At 31.7% G+C, this 17,740-nt stretch overlaps 1 protein-coding gene across 1 annotated transcript; it reads right to left on the reverse strand.

Moving 5' to 3' along the window:
- Positions 1-2,089: 2,089 nt before the first annotated feature.
- On the reverse strand, positions 2,090-13,282 carry LOC134714140 (putative ammonium transporter 3). The gene is made up of 7 exons (XM_063575382.1): positions 13,042-13,282; positions 9,674-10,223; positions 5,955-6,026; positions 5,267-5,326; positions 4,701-4,926; positions 3,917-4,084; positions 2,090-2,775 (listed from the first exon to the last, which is right to left on the reverse strand). Exons 1-7 carry the CDS (start codon positions 13,169-13,171, stop codon positions 2,449-2,451), a joined length of 1,533 nt encoding a protein of 510 aa, XP_063431452.1. The 5' UTR covers positions 13,172-13,282; the 3' UTR covers positions 2,090-2,448.
- Between the last annotated feature and the right edge of the window lie 4,458 nt (positions 13,283-17,740).

A 17,740-nucleotide genomic window follows, 5' to 3' on the forward strand; every position in this document is an offset into this window, starting at 1 on the left:
AAACTCCGCCCAGTCAAGTGAAATAAATTGAGTAATAAATTAGTTTAAAAAGAAACTTTAAAAAAGTGGCAGAATGTAATTACAGTAAAAGAAATAATTAAACAGAAAAGGTTCAACGTAAGATATAATAAGAGACAGCACAAGTCTAAATAAAGGAATTCCCCCTACTTCAAATGAAAACAAAAGCAATCAAAACCGTGACAAACGGTGCTTATGTTTGAAATAAATACTGCCCAAATTGTTTTTCTTACTATCAAAATCTACAAAAGATTTACTCTTACTACCAAAAGTTAACCAACTTTAAACTGAATCGGATATTTTGATCTTTTAAAACAGCTCTTTAAAATAATAAACACTAGATTATCAAGTAATCATTAAACATTCCGTTTATAAAACTGGTCGACTGTGGTAAATTCATTATTGATTATACTTTCGCTTGCAGACAATTTAGATAGTTTCAATTCATGTTACTACTGTTCAGTTGCTGGGTTCTAAAAAGACTTATTCAAGATACCAGGCATATAATTTTTGTATGAATCTCGCTTTTCGTCTTCATTGACGCTCGAATAAAAAAGTCAAAAGGCCAAATAAAGTACGAAGTTGAAGAGCATGGCGAACCAAACGCGACAAGGCTAAGGGAAGATGTTATTATCGAAGATTTGCAAACAAGATTTAGCAACTTCCCTTTTATAAGATTTTGACTCATTTATTGGTCGTCTTCCTAAAAAGATATTTATAGATATATTTTCTGGTTTCTTTAAAAATACTTTTTTTTACATTTGTTTAAGACTACAAATAAGTTTCCTTTACGATATACTTGTACATCATTTAAAAGGATATTATCTCAAAAACAGTAGTTGCAATATTAAGGAATTTGCTTTCCTTTTTTTGTATCTACTTTCTCTTATATACAGGACATTTTATTTGTAGACAGTGATTATCTGATGGCCATTTTTCTATTAGAGACGAATTAAGTGTAAAAGGAATAGTACAAGGTAATTGAACTAATAGTGAGGAATATTGTCCAAAGCAGTATGTCATATTGCAAGAGCATGCCAGTGCACTATTATGTGTACTTCGATGAACAGCAGTCCGCAATATTAGTGCAATAACCCTTTTATAAAATAAAACCAATTATTTCGGTAAAATAATTATATTTTGTTCAATTCCTGCAGCTCTGTTTCTCCTAGTTAGGCCGCAATATGCATCCCACCATGTACTTTATCTCTCATATGCTTTTGTGCAAATATGAATTAACTCAGAACCTCTTTAGTGTGTACCAAACTTAAGGAAAAACCATCGAATGCAATTTCTGTCAAGAAAAAAACACTTTTTTACTCAACTGAAATGGTCTACTTTTTACGTATATTCATAAAGATAAGCAAGTAAAACATATGGGTTAATTTTGCATTTTTTCATATTTAACAAAGAAATCCATATTATTATTTTAGTAGCACCTCAACTTTGTTTATACTTAAGAAAATCTAAAAATGTAGCTATTATAAGTGAAGGATTCTTTCTGGCTTAAATAATCGCTGTAACAAGTTTGATTTGGCGTTTTAAATATATGATAAGCCTGACATCGTTGAAGAACATTATAACAACTGGGTGAATTCAACTGCCTGTGGACGTTTCATTCCAAAAGGTATCATTCAAGTGGTACAGAGTATTCCGTTGGCGACATGAAATATCATTGTTTCGACATTTTCTTAAATGTTATGATCATAGTAATCACTTTTCTTTAACCCCTCCCACCCCTGCATAGCCTTAGTCAGATTTAGCACAATGCTTTAGGAGTTTTGAACTTTATATGGTTTTCAGCTTCCATGTGGCATTCCAAATCTGATTTGTTAGAATTCGAATCGCTGATGCTGTCTATATAATGGTGGGAAAAAACGTGTGCGGCGTATGAGGTATAAGCCTAGTATCTTTGAACAGCGGTATACTACTGTTGCCTTTATTTGCAAATGTTTTATATGCCTCTTAATGTGAAAAAGTATGTTTTTCGGATTTTAGGTATTTTCATAATCAAATGACAAATGTTCGAAATAGTATTTCTTTATTACTGACTCATAAAACAGTTGCATCCAATATTTTTTTCTTAAGGAATTCCACAAATGTGTTACTGTGTGAAACGTAAAAAACAATATAGTAGTTGATGTATTGAGATTTTCATTTTTAAGATTTAATCAGCATTGAAATCAAATGACTTCATAAAAGAAAAAAATTCAAGGTACAAAAATGATAGGAATTGTTATTCGACACAGGTTGGTTTTTCTGTAGTTTCCGTTCTTGTAATATAGTAGCATAACTTTGTCTGTAAGCGGAATGAGAGAGACCTTTGCTTGGAGGCAAGTTAAAACCAGTTACTTATTAGTTGCTATAGTACATATATTGTTGTTTATAAAGCATACTTGTATCGTAAGCTAACGTAAGTCGTGTGCAAGTTCACAACAAATTTATATCGTCTGCAGGTGCGATTTCACGATTTCTTTTCAGTTTTGTTATAACCTGATCAAGAAACCTATAAAATGCATTATTTTCGTTCTCATCAGTTCTATGTGTTGCATTACGAATGTTTCCGGAAATTGTGATCATTTGGGAGGTCTCTTTTGTTATTGTAGAAACTGAAGACGGAATTCGACTGGTACGTCTGGATGAAAATATGATGTTGGAATCATTTCTGTTGTTGCTGTCTATATTGTGTTCCACGAAATCTGCACCTAATTCTTCTTCCTCTAGAGACAGTCGAATACCAACAGTCTTCTTTAATGACTAAAAAATAGGGATAGGTCGTCTTAAGTAAGAATCGGAATCAAGCAATGATTAATTATACCTACTAGAATTTATCAAAATATTATGAACCACTTGTGGTGTTTCCAGTGCGTATTTGTAGATTTTTTTCTTTCAATTAGACAGCCAGTATTCTTTTTGCTAGTTATATTTTGCTTGTCACAAAATAACAAAACTATTTCAGATAGAAAATACAAACACGTAATGTCACTTGTATAGTTTTAATAGTTTTTTTTATGGAACCTTCAACGGAATTGGGGTGACGTTTTGTTATTCTACGTTTCTTTTTATTTTTCTTCCACATTTTTTTGTCCATTCTGGATCTCGGAACTCAATGAACCCAAGTTGACGGAACTTTACCCTATTGTTAACCACCATGTCATGTGCAGATGTTCAATTGGGGTTGGCATATTCAAGATGGATGACGTTGCCATGGAAACAGCAAAAATGCAAAAAAAATGGAAAGTGTTCCAAACTTTATAAAACTTCACATAATTTGTAACTGTCATATGTAGAGATGCAGTTCGACTTTGGAATTTTCAAAAACGGCCTAATTTACCATGGAAACAGCAAAAGTGTCCAATATTATGCTCTTTGACTTCAAATGGAATTTTCAAAGTGACTGCCGTTACACTGGCAATTTGGAAACGAGGATGCTATCCCTTATTGCAAGCAATTACAAATCTAGTTTGTCCTTCCATTTATCTTAACATTAATAACGAAATGTTGCCCATTTTGTCATTTCCAATTGAAAAATCTAAGAATAACGTAATATGTTCTCAAACATTTTTACATCATATAATTTTCTTGATACTCTAGAAGGACTGATTGTAAAACTTCACAAATAAAGTTATAACGAGAATTGCATACTTAATGTAATACAGGAAATAGGATATTAGAAATTCAGAAGAAGGAATCGGATGTTCGGTAATTTCGTTTTTACTCCATTATAGTTCTTAGTGTATCAAAGAATATGATGCTTGTTTTTTTATTTCAATTTACTTTCTTATACACGTAAACGCATATCATTTCGTCTGACTTATTACTGACCCATAAGTTCCTCTTGTAAGAAAACGATTTGTTAGTTTCGGATTACTTTTTACTAAGATATTTGATTACTTACCCATAATATAAGAAAAGTTCCAAATATCGACCATGTCATTATGGAAACGCATGTTAACACCTGTACACCTAATAAATAGAATCCTCCACCGTGAACTAGACCGTTTCTTCCCCTTGTCAAATTCTGAAATTTATCCTTCTGTGCAAATATACCAACAGCTAACATACCCTGTTAAAAAGGTGTCAAAAAGACAAATGTTATTTTAGTAAAAATACTATTGATATGATTTTATAAAAGTTAATGATTTTACTCAAAATTTATCATAAGGGAGCTACCATTTGATTTTTATGGGGGGGGGGGGGGCTTGGATGAAAAAAAATTGATTTGTCCTGCATTTTTTTTTAGCTGTAATCTCTGTCCTGCCTTTTTATTTTTCACTCTGTTCGGTCCTGCGTTTTTTTTTTTAGTTTATCCTTACTTTTTTTTTTTAGTTTATCCTTACTTTTTTTTACCTAAATTGTCGTCCTGACTTTTTTTTTTTGCAACCCCCGGAACATCGCCCCCCTGGATCCGCCACTGCCCTGTTTACTTTTCGAGATTCGAATGTCTGTTATAAGACGTCTTCGCTACTAGATCTAAGGGAGGTAAATAATTCTTTAAACCTTTTTATTGATTTTGCAGGTTGATTTTTATATTCAGTGTCCTATATATAGTACCTTATATATTTTTTTCAGAAATAGGATAATGATTTGTTCTTTTTCATTTTTTTTGATTTTAGCATTTGTTCACAACAGAGTTAATTAAGGGTCTAAAAGATCATTTATGCAAAAAAAAAAATACAAACCCACAATCCACATACGCCGTGGACAGATATTGCGCCAACAGGGTCATCAAGTTTCATCTTATCAAGTAGTTTTGCTCCAAATACACTTAAAATACCACCAATAGCACCCGTTATCACAGCTTCCCAAGGTCGTATAACTGCACAACTTGCTGTGACACCAACCATCCCACCTAATACACTGTTTACTATTGTTGACACATCATATTTACCCTTGTATAAAATTACACTAAAATAAAAATTAAATTATTACATATTTTTTTTTCTAAACGACATTGAAAAGTAAAAAATTAACTGAAACATTATACTTTCGTCACGTACAATTTAAGTGGTAAAAAAGCTCAGAATGAATATAATATTACATGAATACAAGATAAACGTGGAATATTTTACAGTTCTCAAATTTTGTTTATCTGTACTTTTGATGTCCTTCAACTTCGTAAATGAGGCCTCGATGATGCATTTTATTATACTAGTATTCAAATAAAGCATTTAGTGTACCAAATTATTATACCGGTATCTTATATGAGTTTTTAGAATGAAACAAGTTAAACATGATCATTTATTACCTTAAAACGATACCAGCAAAGCCTGCGCCTACAGATCCATTCATGGTTATAACAGCTGATCTAAAATGCAACATTTATATTATAAGCCACACGTAAAATTTTACATAAGATATGTCGCCCAACAAAACTCTTCATAAAAAACATGTGTTAAACTATAGGTCAAAGTACGGCCTTCAACACGCAGTCTTGGTTCATTCCAAACAGCAAGCTTTAAAAGGCCCCAACAATGCCAAGTGAAAAACATTTCAAACAGGAAAACCAACGGCTGTGAACTTATTGCGACGATCTTGGAAGATACAACTATTTATTTCAAGATCTTTTTTTCTAATTAATTTTTTATGGAAGATAACCTAATAATAAGTATTATAATGATTTAAATATGAGAAAACACGCTTCTGTTTTATGTTTTGTGTCTCAAGACCTTTTTCTTTTTAAAATATGTTTTTCTTTCTATAAATTCAAACACTGCAACCAATCTTGTTGCTGCCGTCATTATCACCAGTAGAAATATCATAAGTTCTTTCTTCGACGTTCATCAAATACGCTTATTAGTATATGGGCGAATGCCACTGCGGGTACATTTCAAAACACTTGCCATCCCAATAATATTATCAAGGGGAAAGTAGTTAGTTTTATAAATATTTCCTTCTTTGTTATTATGTTATATTAGATGATAGTTCATACGTACTTGGCAGCTAGCTTCCATTTACCTCCCGATATTCCAAAAGTACTTCCACAATTAAACCCTAGCCATCCCCACCTGTAATAAAATAAACAGCCAGATTAGAACTGAAAATGAATAGTCAGTTAGTTTTTTTTTGCATTTAAATGATTTCATTTAAATTGATTTACATATTTTCAAGATAATTTAGCAAGTAATTGTACATCAACTAAAAATTACTAAGTTAAACATTAATACTAAATGTAATATTGTATAACTACAAATCATAAATACAAACTTCCATTGCACCCGATGCGAATATCAACAATTCATGTATTGTCAATGATGCTAGCGGCACAGATATATGAAAGTAAAAAACCTATAAATACAAAAGTTTAGAGTCGATTAAAAAAGAACCAAAAGTAAATACAAGCATTTTAAAAATAGAAATAAGAGGTATGAATGAGGGGAATATATTTCTTAATTAAAGATGATTTTTCAAATTTTATACGAATTACAATTTAGATACATGAAATATCCATTTTTCATGACACTGTCAGTACCAAAGTATTGGTTAACCTCGCGGATTAACAGTCCAAAAACAGAGGTATGGCCCATTAGAGGAAAAAAAATATTAAGGGTACGAGTTGTATTGTACCATTTACGAATCTTTAAAATTAAGGTCCCTTCAGTGCTATTCGATGCCGAAATATAACTGATGACTATCACTAATTTTGTATGTCCGATTTTTTTGTGTTTTAACGCCACTTTTAAGCACCACATTTAGGCTATTTCGAGGAAGCCGCAGTGCCCGGAGAAAACCACCGACCTTCGATAGGAAAACTGACATTTTTGCGTCTGTCCAAAGTCAGGAGCCTCAGGCCTTTGTAAGTCTTGTATTATTTTAACTTTTAGTTCCTTGTGTACAATTTGGAGTTTAGTATGGCGTTCGTTATCACTGAACTAGTATTATATATTTGTTTAGGGGCCAGCTGAAGGACGCCTCCGGGTGCGGGAGTTTCTCGTTGCATTGACGACCTGTTGGTGACCTTACGTTGTCTGCACTATGGTCGGGTTGTTGTCTCTTTGGCACATTCCCCATTTCCATTCTCAATTTTATTCCTAGTCAATTAAGATTGGAGTCGAGTGCAACCACACGAGCGGGGTTCGAACTCACAACCTCAGTATTATTATATAATAGAGATAAATAGATATTCGTGTGTGAAAAATAATATCGCTTGAATTTTATATTCTTATTTAAAACAAAAAGAGGATAAAGTCGAACAACGATAAAAACATTTTAAATGTCATTTAAAAATATATAGGAGGTTTATTTTTTCTTAATCCTCCAATTTATCCGCTTGTATGTGATATTAGATCTTTACCTGTTCCATGTTTTTGACTTTTTTTTCAATTTTCCTTTGATAATTTCATTTCATTTTGTCGAAGACTTTAGAAGCGTACATTAAGGAATTTCCGATATGTAGAGTCCTAATTGATTTCCATATCAAGCCACTCTTTGAAAAAGGCACTGGAATAAATATCCTTCCCATTTTGAATAAATTTAATAGAGCATTGGCGTGATATCACTTAATGACATGCTCTTTTATTTCTATAACATTTTTCTAAAATATAGGTTTTCATATTGCAGCCTGCGTCGCTAGATCTATATGTATATGATACAAAAATGCATTTGAATTCTTATTAAAAATTTCAATAAGACGATATAAAAACTCAAATAAAACCATTAAACCTTTGTTTATCTTTTGTCTTCCACAGTATGTGGAATTTGAAGTATATTTGATGAATGTTCTTATCTTTCGGTTTGCATTAATATATCTCGATAAAAAAATATTTTCTTAAAAAGTTCATTACACACAACACAGCATGGAAGCGTGAATTATTTTCAAGGTATAACAATGAAAGACAAGAGTTTATTATAAAATGAAAACTAGCAAATGAAAATAAAACTGCGTCTGTATCGCTTTCCAAGATTTCCCTCTCAAACCAAAACAGTTGATCAAGAACATCATCAAAACATGCTGAAAGCCATAGATTACTTGACACGCACAATTTCTAGCAGTCAATCTTGTATTAGAAAACATCGGTTTTTCTACAACTGTGATATGTTATTATTTTTAACAACTAACTTATTTAAAATAATATTCTTCTTCTTCGCTCAAATGCATTGAAAATTAAACAAAGTTTGAAACATCATTCACGGAGATGAATCCTGTACTTGCTGCACTTGGTTTTCATTATGCGATTGGTGATAATATGCAACAGGACTTTCCCCTTACAGACTGAAATGAACCAGTAGATTCTGACACAAACAACATTGAAATTTAATCAATTGTCTGTTTTGTTCGCTAACATATTTTAATTTATGCTTTGTTGACATTAGCCATTCACCCCTTTCCATCACTGAAGAGACATGTATTGTCGAAATGCGCATCTGGTGCAAGAAAATTGGTACTGTTAATTTTATTCCAGTTTTCATTCATAGATGTTAATAATATTGTCTCTAATAAAATTCCTTTATATCTATTTCTCGTTTCCAGTAATTAGTTTGTGCATAAAAAATATGTGTGTTCAATGTTTTCATAAAACATAAATTCTCTAGCAGAAAAGAATCCACTCTTTCCACGCAGAAAAAAATGTGAAAAACCCATACGGTATATTGCGACATGAAATATATGAAACAACGGACGACCTAATTTATAACGAAACAATCAACGAAAAACAAATATGAATCAACGACAACCACTAAGCTTAAAACTCCTGATTTGGGACGTGCACATAAATATGAAGCGATGTTAATCTAAAAAAGATGATGTTGTATGATTGCCAAGGAGACAACTCTTCACAAGAGACCAAATGACACATAAATTAACACATATAGATCACCGTACGGTCTCCAACAATGAGCAAAGTTTAAACCACATAGTCAGATATAAAAGAACCTGAAAAGACAATTGTAAAAACAATTCAAACATGTTTTAAGAGCTCAACCATCTACTTAGCCGGGACAAGTTTTGATACAGCACAACATAAGAACCAACTATATAAATCCCCCGGTATTATGACTTTATCCTATAGGATTTAAAGAAATCCTAAGAGAGAAAAAACAAAATATCCTACAGGATTTTGTCACTGTTTTCACAAGTGCAAATAAATCCAAGAACATGTTTGTTGAAAAGGGATTAACTCATCAGGATGATACAAAGCATAAACACGTGTAACAAAAAGCACACAGACCGGGCGTGCATCTCTTAATACACAAGACAGAGTACAAACCTGAGACTACTCACAGTTACTTACAGCAAGTTCAAAGCGAATAACAACTTATAAAAAATCATGTATCTAAGGCTCAAATATAAATCAGACCAATTGATTAGAAGTCAAGACGCCAATGCAGTCAGGAAAAAAAGTATTCACAAATACTATATTCTATCAATAATTGTGCTCCCGAATTTTCTTAAAATCTCATCCATGATGAATCTTTCGAAACGGAAACAAATTACCGTCACGATATGGCAGCATACATAAAACCTCAAAAACGTTTCATGCGTAACGTTTTGATTTGGAATTGAATTCCTATATGCTAAATAGCATTTTATTAAGTTAAAAGATAGCATCCACGAGTAAGTGTATGTTATTCTTTTAATAAAGCAAACTATCTTTACACTGGAAATCAATTTTTTACTTGTAGGTTTTCACAAAATTGGGAATAAAACAAAACTCACCATAACATAAATAATCCAAGTATTGTATTGACTGGGTTTCCTAATATAGGTCGTTGTGCTCCATTCTCGTATCTTCCTGTACGAGGTTTTAACAAGTACGTAGCTACCAATGCAGCCGTTCCTCCACATAGATGTACAACTCCTGACCCTGCAATATCTACACATCCTAATTTGTTCAAGAATCCATTGTTATCCCACACCCAATGCGCTGGTATACAGTAAACATAAGTGTTAAAGAAACTGTATACCATGTAGGATGTTAATTTAGTTCGTTCAGCCATTGCACCGGACACTATAGTTGTTGCTGTGGTTGCAAATGATAACTGAAAGACAAATGTTGCAAATAACTGACCCATATCCGGGCCATTAGAGTCAACGAAAAAATACCCTACTCCAATAAATCCATTTGATCCTTCGTCTTTTCCAAAACTTATTCCAAATCCTACCATCCAGTAACTTATACCACCAAAGATAACATCGGCTGCATTTTTGATCATTATGTTTACCTCATTTTTCCTGGTCACGGCACCGGATTCTAAAAGCCCAAAACCTATGAAAAGATCAGCTATAAAAAATAAATTGTGAAAAAATCTAAATGAGGTGATATCTTTGTCTTGATGTATCTTCTCAGTTTTAAACTTAATATATAACAATCAACACAATGATATATATAAAAGTGACAACAGTCTCGTTAATCAAATACAGAATAAGCTATGTAATTTGTTGATTTCTTTTACATATTTTTTGTAAATATAAACGTATACAGCAGTTATATAAAGATCCAAGTGAATGTCAAAATTGATATAGAATATCAAATTATATGATTCATAACTTTTTTGAGAGATTCGTATCTTTTATACTCCCTTTTCCCCGGGTATTCACTATCCCAATATAATCATCAATTCAGAAGATTCAGAAAAATGAAAATAGCAGTTAATATACGGGAGAAAAACAATACTGTGCAATCAAAACACAATGCCAAAAAGTACAAACATTCTCATTTGAAAAGGGTTGGACTGGGGGATATTGTAGTAAAAGTAATTGCGAACCGGGAATTTTATCTCTATAACTTTAGAAACGAAAAAAATATGCAAACATGTCTGCTTTTGATCACTCTTTAATGACAATTATCACAGTGTACCATAATTAAGACCATAATTAAGACAAATGGAATTATTGAAAAGGAAAAAGGTCTTTTTTTGAAATTATAGCTACCACCGTTTCTTGAATAACATCAAAATGAACACAACGAGATTTAAATCAATTTCTATTTTTTTTTTGGACAGAAACACCATGTTGACACAAAATATAAAAAAGAAGATGTGGTATGATTGCCAATGAGACAACTATCCACAAAAGACCAAAATGACACAAACATTAACAATTATAGGTCACCGAACGGCCAAAATCTATTAAAATAATATTTATAACAGATAACCTACTTGTTTCTGATAAAAAAAAATATATTACACAAGAAACAACATAGAAAACTAAAGACTGAGTTGATCGAGTCCATTGACCTACGTTTCCTAGGCTTAAATATAGACAAAAGTAGTATACCAACGTTCAAATGTCATAAATTGATAGAGAAAACATATAAGGGTAAAAAAAAGGGTAAACAAATGAAGGCAATTGCAGTAAATCCTATATTAGTTAGACTGGATGCGTCGACAGGGTGATGGTCGCCTGATATATGCATCATTCGTCTGCAATGCGGTTTCTAGGTCACCCAGGCAAACCGGGAACAGAACACAATCAGTAAAATTACAGATAAGCCACCTATGTTGGAGTCTAATGACATAAGAATGAGAACGTATGTCGATGGTGAGTTGTGACACCGATATATCGTATCGGTCAACCAGTTTCTATCGTTGTTATCCTTCTTTTTCAAAGTTATGTTTGAAAAGTGTGTGGTTGTTGTTGTCGGGGTAAAATTATACAAGAGGGGCGTAAGATACCAGAGGAACAGTTAAACTAATAAATCGAAAATAAACTGACAACGTCAAGTCCAAAAATTAAAAAGACAAACAGACAAACAGACAAACAATATTACACAAGAAACAACATAGAAAACTAACGACCGAGCAACACGACCCCCCCCCCCCCCAAAAAAAAAACCACCCAAACAAACTAGGAGTGATCTCATGTGCTCCGTGAGGGTAAGCAAATCCTGCTCCACATATCGCACCCGTCGTACTGCTCATGTAATTACAAAACCCGGTAAATAATATAATTCGGTAGGTCACATTCATTAAAAGGAAGGGGATTGTAGTAACGACGTAAGAAACATATCCGATATCATTTGTGAAACGGAAATTCCTTAACGGTCAACTAACTCGTGATGGCGTCCGTAAAATTTACGAAGAGATAATTTCAACTTCACCATTTGGAACTCTTGGTTTAATAGCTTACTTGTGAGCAGCAACCCTCTATCAAGGAAATCATGATAGGAAATACAAGCGTGGGAATATCGTATCAATTGGGATATTAATACTCCGTATGTATGTGCTAGTGGAATGTTGCTACATATAAATGGAAAGTTCACAACTGGAAGCTACAATTAACATGGCTGTTGCTTAAAATTGGGAACAAAAACAGTTTCATGAAATGAAATAATAAGATTCTGTAAAGACTTCTCGTTGGAAATTCAATACATTATTATATCTCTATTTGGAAAAAATGACTGATTACCGAACAAATCGAAAATGGAAACACGAATAGAGCGAAACTGATTGCGTCCCATTTATTTTCTTGAGCTTCACTTTGATGTCCAAATCATCAAATATATAAGGCTACTACTGAGTACATGTATATCTACTTCCTGTACAATAGAGAAGGGAATGATAAAAATGTGGTAGTAATGGGACGGTTGGGATTCCGCTAATATGTTTAACCTCGCCACATTCTGTATGTATGTGCCTGTCCCAAATCAGGAGCCTGTAATTCAGTGGTTATCGTTTGTTTATGTGTCATATATTTGTTTTTCGTTCATTTTTTGTACTTAAATTAGGCCGTTAGTTTTCTAGTTTGAACTGTTTTACATTTTACATTTCGATGCATTTTATAGCTGACTATGTGGTATGGGTTACGGTCATTATTAGAGGCCGTATGGTGACTTGAAGATGTTATTTGGTTTCTTGTGGAGAGTTAACTTATCTCATAGGCAATCATACCACATCTTCCCTTTCACATTAAAAAAAGCTATCCCACAAAAATTGTTATACTTGGTATGGCATTTCCAGATTACGTTACATGTAGATGTTATAGTCCAATTTATAGTTAATTTCTAAACAATTCAACAACGAAATTACTACAATACAATAATAAAAGAAACTGTTATAAAATTAAAATTGTCAAAAAAGACCTACCTGATTGCATAGTGAAAATAATGAAAGAACTGGTTAATATCCACGTTGCATCGTCCCATGTTAAGTTATTTACAATAGCTACTGCACCATCAGAGTCTAAAGCTGTAGTTGAATTATTTGCCATATTCATGCAGCGTGAAGTCCATGATTTGAATTCGCAGAATTTTTCATATTCCTTAAATTCAGTCCTTCAGAATCCATAGTGTACTGTTTATAGATCGGTGTCTATTGAATTGAATTATTTGCCATATTCATGCAGCGTGAAGATCATGATTTGAATTTGTAGAATTTTTCATAATTTTCAAATTCAGTCTTTTAAAATCTATAGTGTATACTGTTTACAGATCGGTATCTATTGAATTAAATTTAGACTACACATCATTAATTCAAACAGCGGTTGATTATCGATAATTTATCCTTTAAGTATCTTGGAGACAGATCAGTAACTAAAGGCCTCCAGCACTGAATTTTAAAAGCATCTCTTTAATATAGTAATTACGATATATCTAAATTAACTTTAGAGAATGAAGATACTAGTAATGAATATAACACTGATATCATTTTTGATAATAATAATAAAAATGTAACTGACAAAGAAATGACAGTCGTTTCGTAAAACCAATAATAGGAATAAACTGTGTCAATCCGCTTTGGCATGTAATTTCAAAAATTAGATACATGTTAACATACTTTCGAATAAACCTATGAATTGTAGTGATTGGTATTTCTGGATCTTCCCTAATCAGCTAGAAACTTTTAGAAACCAAAATATAAGGAGTTTGGGGATTCCTGTTTGTCTTTAAAAATGACATTAGAAATATAAATCTCCCGTTATACTTAAATAGTTTTGAATTACAAGAACACATGTTGAAACTTATAGCATACATGTGAATGGCGATGATAAAGCTTAACACATGATGACTGCAGACTCTCAGTATCAGTATTTTGTTTAAACACTGTAAGAGGATTGATATGAATTGAACTGAGACCCTTAAGTAGAATTGGTTGCATTTATTTTATTAAAATACTGTTTAAGACGAATTACTTTTCATGACGAAACATTTTTTTTAAACTTTTAAATTATATTTGAAATTGCATTACACGGGTATATTTCCGGGTAAATTTTCCAAATTCAAGTTTCAAAGGGAATTCGATGCGACTGTCATACAAGTAAGAGGTTTAGCTAGCTATAAAATCAGTTTCAATCCACCATTTCCTACATAAGAAAATGCCTGTTCCAAGTCATGAATACGACAGTTGTTATCTATTCGTTTGATGCGTTTGAGCTTTTGATTTTGCCATTTGATTAGGCAGCAACCATTTGATTTTCGGGGGGGGGGGGGGGGGGGGTATGTATTTAAAAAAAAAAAGAAGTTTGTTTCCAGTTTTTGGAGAAATAAGAATAAGAACTTTTTTTCTCTCAATCAACTGCATTCATAACAGAACGAAAATCCTTTTTTTTTGTATTTAATGCACATTTTCCTGTTTATTCACTAACAAATGACTCTTTAATAACTTAATATTTGATCATCAAATGTAAATTTCAATCTATATAATCGCATGTTCCACTTTTTTCTCATCTTTTGGATTGGGTATTTTCAAATCAAGAAAGAATATCTGGAAATCCATCCACTGAAGAATACACAGTTAAGTAATGCTAATTACTTAATCATTATATTAATGTGTTTAATTTGTTTTCTGTTTGAACTTCCCATCGTCGGTATTTGCATATATTCGTTTAACCTCATTGCATTTTCCTTTTTTATAACCTAGAAAAAATAATCTGTTTTTTTTACTCATCAGAATAACCTTTGTCATTGAATTGAGGTTATATTTGATGCGGGGCTGTGTTATAATAATTTAGATATTTGTTAAAAAAAAAACCACACACACAGCAAATATTTCTTTATACAATTTGATATTTTAAAAAAATAACGCTACATATTGTTCAAAGTAATAAATAATTGAATATTAAGAATATATAACTTTTCAATATCTGGATTTAAAAAAGCTTATAAGAAATGGGCAATCACTAGAAATCTTTGTATTCATTAGCCTGGCTGATACATTTGTACAGCAAAACAAAGTCCTATTCAAATCGGTTAATCAAAAATTGAAAAAATGACATTAAATGATGATTGATTGCAAATTATTATTTACAGAAGAGCATTGACTTGTTGTCTTTTATACTTGATTATAATTTTTAATCATAGACTAAGAAAGGAAAACATGGTTTTGCCGTATTCTTTATAATGTTTTAAACTTACTGGAGATCGCTTTCAAATTTCTTTTTGGAACTTTAGATAAACTTGTAGAAACATATTCAAGAACATAGAAATGATGAAAAGAAGAATTATTACTTATTAGCATATTATTTGAGATTTTTAAATCAATTCTACTTTTTTCTGTTCTTTTTAGTGAAAAATTGCTGAACTATTAAGCAGTAAATGTATTGTATTTTTAAACATTTTTTTTTTAATTTTGAAACTGAATGGTTTAAATTGTGTATGCATTTAATGAGCATCAGATAAAAGTGTCTCATATGTCTTTTAAGGCAGGAATCTAATATATTTGTATGCTGATTTTATCTGATGTATAATATATCTATAATACTAAAATTACGAGGTCGAAGTTATCAGCCGGCATCACGTGAAAACGATGAATCAAAGAATTCAACTTTATTTATAACTAATAAAGTACAATGGTGTAGATTAAAAATTTCACCACTCCAGACCCTTTTGTTTTCCAGATAATTAATATTGCCAATAATTATCAAGTTCCGGGTCGAATCCGATACCGATACCAATTTAGTATATTCACCTGTTACTTTAACCTTATATGTACGTTCCGCATCTGACAGGCGCACCACCAAATGGTGTATTTGATTTTGCTTTAAACACGGGTCATAATCACAGGGTCGCCACAACTAAATTCAATCATTGTCAAATTGTTCCCTATTGTAGTTTTTTTAATTAGTAAGACTTTCTAAGATAACAATACGAATACTAAAAATGTGGACTTAACTTGAAATAAGGCGTATAAGTACAGTTTTCAATTTGTTAGCGGGCATGACGAAAAACAGCGAATCAAAGAATTGAACTTTATTGGACAATGCTGTTGATTAAAAATACTCAATTCAAGGACCTGAATATTACCAATAATTGAAGAGTTCTAGGTCGACGGTTTCAAACAGAAAGATTTGAAAGCAGAGAAACTATCTTATAATCGGCACGACTTTTATCAGATGATAATACCAATACTAAAATAAGGCTTACGCATAGTTATATACTTTAATTCAGTCACGGACCCGCGATATCACGGGTGTGTTCTAGTATTATGTATAATGTTAAATTATGACACTGTAATAAACTAATTACTTACTTACTTGCTTTAATACTAACTATAAATAAAAAGAGATACGCAGGAATACGTCAATGAAATAGCATTCCAACTGCATAAAGAACCATAAAACATTCTTAAGGGCAATTACCAAGTTGACCAGACTACAAAATTTCACAGGTGTATGCAATTGTATGAACCAAGCTCTTGCTTGAAAAAAAAGATACTTAGTAGCAATGTTATATTGTATCTAAGAAGGCACACAATTATTTATAGCCAAAAAAAAAATTGGTAATTTGCTGCAGTAACTTTCTAAAATCTATGTGTGTGTGTTGCTGTTGCAATGACCTAATCCTCTAACATTTTAACCTATTATATTATAAGATTTCACAGGTTCTGTACATATTTGTAAGGACTTATGATTCAAAATCTGATCGACATTTACTTTACTTATTAGAAGATACGACATTGTTCAATACCCGAATAATCAATTGAAAAAAAAGAAACATTTTATTAGACATGTATTGCCATGAAAAGCAAGACGCAGTAACCGTGGTTAAACAAAAATGGTATAATTATAATCTGTGTCGGCCAACTTATTTAACAAAGACAAAAATTTGAAGGACACTTTCGAACCTTGTTAGCTTTGTAAACGGATCGAACAAAAAGCTGAGTTCAGATATTCGTATTTAAAAAAAAAAAGAAGTTTGTTTCCAGTTTTTGGAGAAATAAGAATAAGAACTTTTTTCTCTCAATCAATACAGAACGAAAATCCTTTTTTTTTTTATTTAATGCACATTATCTGTTTATTCACTAACAAATGACTCTTTAATAACTTAATATTTGATCATCAAATGTAAATTTCAATCTATATAATCGCATGTTCCACTTTTTTCTCATCTTTTGGATTGGGTATTTTCAAATCAAGAAAGAATATCTGGAAATCCATCCACTGTAGAATACACAGTTAAGTAATGCTAATTACTAAATCATTATATTAATGTGTTTAATTTGTTTTCTGTTTGAACTTCCCATCGTCGGTATTTGCATATATTCGTTTAACCTCATTGCATTTTCCTTTTTTATAACCTAGAAAAAATAATCTGTTTTTTTTACTCATCAGAATAACCTTTGTCATTGAATTGAGGTTATATTTGATGCGGGGCTGTGTTATAATAATTAAGATATTTGTTTAAAAAAAAAAACACACACACAGCAAATATTTCTTTATACAATTTGATATTTTAAAAAAATAACGCTACATATTGTTCAAAGTAATAAATAATTGAATATTAAGAATATATAACTTTTCAATATCTGGATTTAAAAAAGCTTATAAGAAAAAGGCAATCACTAGAAA

This window comes from Mytilus trossulus, chromosome 4 (assembly GCF_036588685.1).
Source record: "Mytilus trossulus isolate FHL-02 chromosome 4, PNRI_Mtr1.1.1.hap1, whole genome shotgun sequence".
Classification (NCBI taxonomy): Eukaryota; Metazoa; Mollusca; class Bivalvia; order Mytilida; family Mytilidae; genus Mytilus; species Mytilus trossulus.

Coding starts and splice junctions, on each gene's coding strand:
- LOC134714140 (XM_063575382.1), bottom strand. CDS start 13,171: ATGAATATGGCAAATAATTCAACTACAGCTTTAGACTCTGATGGTGCA. Junction 10,224..13,041: donor TATTTTCACTATGCAATCAG/GTAGGTCTTTTT, acceptor ATCTTTTCATAG/GTTTTGGGCTTTTAGAATCC. Junction 6,027..9,673: donor CTTGGATTATTTATGTTATG/GTGAGTTTTGTT, acceptor ATTTTATTACAG/GTGGGGATGGCTAGGGTTTA.